This window comes from Rhinopithecus roxellana, chromosome 7, assembly GCF_007565055.1.
Source record: "Rhinopithecus roxellana isolate Shanxi Qingling chromosome 7, ASM756505v1, whole genome shotgun sequence".
NCBI classification, from domain to species: domain Eukaryota; kingdom Metazoa; phylum Chordata; class Mammalia; order Primates; family Cercopithecidae; genus Rhinopithecus; species Rhinopithecus roxellana.
Genome location: NC_044555.1, coordinates 107,237,979 through 107,243,978, shown reverse-complemented (window position 1 = coordinate 107,243,978; position 6,000 = coordinate 107,237,979). Strand labels below are relative to the sequence as shown.

At 47.9% G+C, this 6,000-nt stretch overlaps 1 protein-coding gene across 3 annotated transcripts; it reads left to right on the top strand.

The window, feature by feature from the left end:
• The first annotated feature begins 1,946 nt into the window (after positions 1-1,946).
• LOC115898733 (cancer/testis antigen 47A-like) lies at positions 1,947-5,163 on the top strand. Of its 3 annotated transcripts, XR_004058422.1 has the most exons (5): positions 2,652-2,699; positions 2,751-2,765; positions 2,817-2,859; positions 3,738-3,893; positions 5,030-5,163. XR_004058422.1 is itself a non-coding variant. In XM_030934530.1 (4 exons), exons 1-4 carry the CDS (start codon positions 1,947-1,949, stop codon positions 3,860-3,862), a joined length of 885 nt encoding a protein of 294 aa, XP_030790390.1. The 3 variants fall into 3 exon arrangements, 2 of the variants coding, with proteins under 2 accessions (XP_030790390.1, XP_030790389.1); XM_030934530.1 differs by lacking the exons at positions 2,652-2,699; positions 5,030-5,163 and adding an exon at positions 1,947-2,621 and having other exon boundaries at positions 2,724-2,765; positions 3,738-3,862; XM_030934529.1 differs by lacking the exons at positions 2,751-2,765; positions 5,030-5,163 and having other exon boundaries at positions 1,947-2,699; positions 3,738-3,862.
• Positions 5,164-6,000: the final 837 nt, after the last annotated feature.

The following is a 6,000-nucleotide window of genomic DNA, read 5'->3' as shown; positions in this document are numbered from 1 at the left end:
TTAAAGCCAACTCTAGACCTCAGACTGGGATTCTGCCTAGGTTTTGCTGTTTTAATAGTAAGTATTTTGGATTAGAAATTTTCCACATTGCCTTCCAGATTTAAACCAATGACGTATGACAGCACGATGCCCCTTTTTTAGGTGAAACTAGAGAAAAACAGAAGCACAGAAATTTCATGAGATGATGAAAGGTACAAAAACTACCTACTCGCCTTGAAAAGATTTAATGGTATTAGTACTCTTGAATTTAATACATGAAATATGCTACCTACAACTTTTTTCAAACAGTAGTTGCAGTGCGACAAAAACATTCATACAATGAATATAAAATAACAGTTCATTTCTCCAAAATGTTCAAAAATAATTACTACTTGAACCTTCATTAAGTAGGTCTTGAAATCAACAAGAAGTCTTGGGTTATTGCTTGAAACAGCCTAAGAAGCCTGTCGGTTGGGTGTTTTTATTTCTTTATCTTTTTTCTTGAGACTGAGTCACGCTCTGTCACCCACGCTACAGTGCTGTGGCAACATCTCGGTTCCCTGCAACCTCCGCCTCCCGGGTTGCAGCAATTCTCCAGCCTCGCCCTCCTGAATAGCTGGGATTACAGGCGTATGCCACCACACCCAGCTAAGTTTTTGTTATTTTAGTAGAGACAGGGTTTTCCCATGTTGGTCAGACTAGTCTGAAACTACTGACCTCAGGTGATCTGCCTGCCTCGGCCTCCCAACGTGCTGGATTACAGGCATGAGCCACCGCGCCCAGGCCCTTTTGGTGTTCTTTCTGCTTAGCTCTTATGAGATGAGTCCTTTTAAAACAGTATCTATTTTTTCCCATTATTTGGAGGTTTGAGGTGAATTTGGCAGGATTCATTAAACACCTTCCAGTGTCTGTCATTTACCACCTCAGCACTCAGTGATGACTGCATCCATTTCAACTCTGCACATTCTTTTCTAAGTAGCATTGACTACATTAAATCACTGAAATTGTACGTCTCTTCTTGGGACGTTTTCACAACTGCTTAGGTCTGAACTAGGTAACATTTTCATGACACTATCTCTACTGGCATGAGCCACTACTAGGTGGAAATAAGTGGACTCTGTGAACATCTTACAGTTCCCATACTCCAGGGTGCCTCCACATTGGACTTACTATAGTGTTACTAATCCTAAAATTAAAAGCGCAAGACTTGTGTGGACCAAAAGGGCAGCCCTGGACACTAAGGCCTCAAAGAAAAGGTAGAGCTCGGCCGTGGACGGTAGCTCAGGCCCGAAGCCCCAGCACTTTGGGAGGCCAAGGCAGGTGGATCACAAGGTCATGAGATCGAGACCATCCTGGCCAATGTGGTGAAACGCTGTCTCTACTAAAAATAGAAAAACTAGCGGGGCGTGGTGGCCTGTGCCTGTCGTCCCAGCTACTGAGGAGGCTGAGGCAGGAGAATCACTGGAACCCAGGAGGCGGGGATTGCACCGAGCCGAGATTGTGCCACTGCACTCCAGCCTGGGTGACTGAGCAAGACTCCGGTCTCAAAAAAAAAAAAAAAAAGTCTGGATGCCGAGTTGTCCTAGAGCTAAAGGGCCTTGATCATTCACTGGACAAAGAACACGTCAATCTGAAGTTTTCAGCAAATGGGCTTAGAGCTCGCTGAGAGCCCCTTATTGACGCTTCCGGTCCCGCCCCCTGTCGCCTGCCAACCGGAATCTTTCCCGCCTTGTCTAAGTCCTCTCAGGCCAGCCTTGGTGGGGGGCTCCTGGGATTCGCTCCTTGCCCTTCCCACCCTAGGGTGTCCTCTGAGACAGACTCTTATTCCCTCAATAAGGAGACAGACTCTTACTCCCTCAGCGGCCAAACCCTCACCTCCCCTCAGCCGTAGCCACCTTAGTGGCCACCGTCTTCACCGCGGTCACCTCAGCCTGCTCGCCACCCCAGTTGAGGTACTGATTGGTGTCATGTCTGCCACAGGGGACCGACACCCAACCGAAGGGGACCAGGAGGCCCCGGTAAGCCAGGAGGGAGCGCAGGCCGAGGCGGCCGGAGCTGGTAACCCGGAGGGCGGCGACTCCGGCCCCGAAAGTAGAGACATGGTGCCTGCGGCCGAGGTGGTCGGAGTCGCAGGGCCCATGGAAGGCCTCGGGGAGGAGGAGGGTGAGCAGGCGGCAGGCCTGGCCACAGTCCCCGGGGTTGGGAGCGCCGAGGAGGACCCGGACATCGGGCCCGCAGCGGAGGAAGAGGAGGAGGAGGAGGAGGAGGAGGAAGAAGAGAGGAACGAGGCGGGCAACCTCGACCTGGCGGCGATCATCCGTCGCTACCCCGCGGTGGGCATTAGTTTTGTGTTTCTGGATATGGTCCACTCCCTTCTCCTCCGCCTCTATCACAACGACCACATCGTGATAGCGAGCCGTCACCACAGCCGCCGGTCCTTGGGGCCCCGGGCTGCTGCACCCAACCGCAGGGGCGAGCCCTCCCTGCTGCTGGCGCTCCAGAGGCTGGGCGCGGGGGCCGCAGCCCTGGAAGGCCAGGGCCTGGGTCTGATCCAGGAGGCCGCGTCGGTCCCAGGGCCTGCGGTGCCAGGCGACCTGGCCGAGATGGCCAGGGAGCCCACAGAGGAGGCCGCAGAGGAGCCGGTGGAGGAGGCCACAGAGGAGGAGGCTGCAGAGGAGGCCACAGAGGAGAAGCCCTCAGAGGAGGCCGCAGAGGAACCGGTGGAGGAGGCCACAGAGGAGGAGGCTGCAGAGGAGGCCACAGAGGAGGAGGCCGCAGAGGAGCCGGTGGAGGAGGCCACACAGGAGGAGGCTGCAGAGGAGAAGCCTGGAGAGGAGGCCACAGAGAAACCGGCCGCAGAGGAGGCCACGGCCCCCGAGGGTGAGGAACGGGCTAGCGGCAGCAGTGGGGAGGTGGGGACCCGTGTGTCCAAGGTCTCTGGGCAGGGCCGCGGTGCGGACACAGCTGGGGAAGCGGGTGGTGAAGGGGGAGTCGGGGCCTCGGGTGGTGAAGCAGGGGTCGGGGCACTCCTGAAACTTAAGGCCGAATGTGTCCCAGTGAGTCGAAACCCAATTCTCTAACGACCTCTATGGTTTTGAGAAAACTTGCCGCCCTCTACCAAGCTGTATTTGATAGGAGATTTGAGATCGTCGATGCCATTTGCGAGCCCGCAGATGAATGGCCGGGTAGATAGGGGTTCAGGAGGGAGCTCTGCAGGAAACAGAAGGGATACCCGCACGCAGAGAACAGGCAAATGGCAGGCATCCTTTTGGATTCATGGCTTTTCAAAGTGTAAAGATTCGTAGAAAGATGATCCTTCAAATGAAGTGATACAGGAGCCCTTGGTAAAACTGACACGTTCAGGGGGGTGAGGAACCAACGAGCTTCACCATAGAATTTGTCTTTTGAGGCAAACAAATATTTTCCCAACAAACTTCTGACCAAAACACCGTAGAATGAGACCAGACCCGATGATTCAGATCTCTTCTCCAAAAACGAGAAATAATCAGCAGCTTTGGGTGGGAGATTTACTGGAAAAAAGGGAGATAGTGTCCCTGTGGAAGTGATCAAGCAGGAGCAACGCCAGGGCCATGGAACTGTTGTGAGAACCAGTAGAACGGTGTCCAGCTATTTCTTCCTTAGTTAACCCTATCCTGCTTCTCCTGAGGGTGGGGTACGGGATGCCGCCGCTAGTTGTAAATTGGGCTGTATTTTCTGTGAATGTCTGGTCCCAATGTGTGTATTATTCTTCACTAAAGGAGTCACTAAATCTCAGCCTGAAAAGTGGGATGAAGAGGCCCAAGATGCTGCAGGCGAGGAAGAGAAAGAACAAGAAAAAGAGAAGGATGCGGAAAACAAGGCGAAAAACTCCAAGGGGACCTAGATGCAGCAGAGGGGAAGCCGAGAAAATCCAGGTATCTGTGTATAGCTTTGAGAATCACTCGACTACTCCTGGCATTTACCTGTTGCTGATAGTTTTATTTAACAACAAAAAAGATTCCCAGTAAATTAATTAAGAAAAAGTTTAAAATTACCTTAAAAATTCAGTTTAGCTTACCTAAAATATTACTAGAATATTCATGTATCTAGTAATACGAACTGCAGTGTGTTCTGAAATATACTTCATGGCTACTCATTTGTTCATGTTTGAGGTGTTTCGTCGTCTAGCTGCAAGACTGCTAACAAGTGGTAAATGTATCACACCTACTACCAAGACCAATATTTGTGTAGAAAACAGTTGCCAGACACAGCCACTAACTTGGCTGGGCCACACGCATTAGTTGGGCCGTCATTACTTGACCACAGAAATGCAGGCTCCCATAGTAACGAGGAGACAACTCAATGCCTTTTACAAAGTGACTACTTACAAATAGCAAAAAGCTAAGAATTTCAAGTAGGACCACATTTAATGACTAATACCTAAATATTTACTTAGCTATATATTTTTGTATTTTATGTCACAGTCAGATGAAAAGAATGTGTGTTTATCACTGAATTGGTAATTAAGTCTTAAGGTATATCTGTCTTTGAGTATATTTAAATGGTTAACATTTTTCTTTCTTATTTGTTTATTTATTTGCATTTTCACAGCCGTGTATTTCATAATAGCTTCATTCCCGCATGGTAGATATGGAAACCAAGGGTCTGGGAGGGTAAGGGAGTATCATTTGTGGAACCAGCACAGGCTGTTGAAGCCTGAGAGATTTATTTAAATCTCAGAATGGACCCTCATGTAGAAAGAAAAGCAACAAGCTTTGTAGTGCTAGGCAGACAAGGTTGGTGTGACCATTTGACTGAAACCTTCAGTTCCACAAGCACCCTGATATCCAAGCTTGTGAGTTACAAAGGGAAAAGGTGGTTTTCTCTACTTGTTTAACATATAGCACACAAATCTTGCAGATATACACAGAGCTGGCCATTTTCTTCTATTTAGAAAGTCACTGGTGCTGGTTAATGTCGTGCTATTGTTTACTTTCTCTTCTTTCATCCTGCAGTTGGGAAGAATAGAAAGAAGACTCTGTTGTTCATTGTTTTTATTTTATTTTTTCAGATGCCTGTGGGAATTTTAACACACATCGTTGCAAAGTTGGTTACATCAAAAGTGATATCCAGTGACATCGAACTGTCATGCATGTATTTGACAGTGTTTGTTCAAGTTAAAAATAAAAGTTTGTTTTAAATGAATAAGCTGAAACGTGGGAAGATTTCTCAATAAATAGTGCTAACTCAGATCCTCCTTTACCTCTTTGTTTTGGCCCATCATTCCTTCATTGAAAAGTATTACTTTCCACCATTTGGTAAGATTGCTTGAAATTCTTTTACTACAGCCAAAAATCAAGTAAAATGTCAAGTTTAAAACAATTTTTGAAAAGAGAGAGATGGGGCTCATCTTTAGATCTGTGTGTTGTGGCCACTGAGCACTTGTAATATGGCTAGCCTGATTTAATATGTGCCGTAAGTGTGAAAAAAATATTGCATATCTATTATTATTATTATTATTTTTTTTCTTTGAGTCTGAGTCTCGCTCTGTCACCCAGGCTGGAGTGTTGTGGCACCATCTCGGCTCACTGCAACTTCCACCTCCCGGGTTCCAGCAATTCTGCTGCCTCACCCTCCCGAGTACCTGGGACTACAGGTGTGCACCACCACACCCAGCTAATTTTTTGTGTTTTTAATAGAGACAGGGTTTTCCCATGTTGGTCAGACTAGTCTGAAACTACTGACCTCAGGTGATCTGCCTGCCTCGGCCTCCCAACGTGCTGGATTACAGGCATGAGCCACCGCGCCCAGGCCCTTTTGGTGTTCTTTCTGCTTAGCTCTTATGAGATGAGTCCTTTTAAAACAGTATCTATTTTTTTTCCCATTATTTGGAGGTTTGAAGTGAATTTGGCAGGATTCATTAAACACCTTCCAGTGTCTGTCATTTACCACCTCAGCACTCAGTGATGACTGCATCCATTTCAACTCTGCACATTCTTTTCTAAGTAGCATTGACTACATTAAATCACTGAAATTCTACGT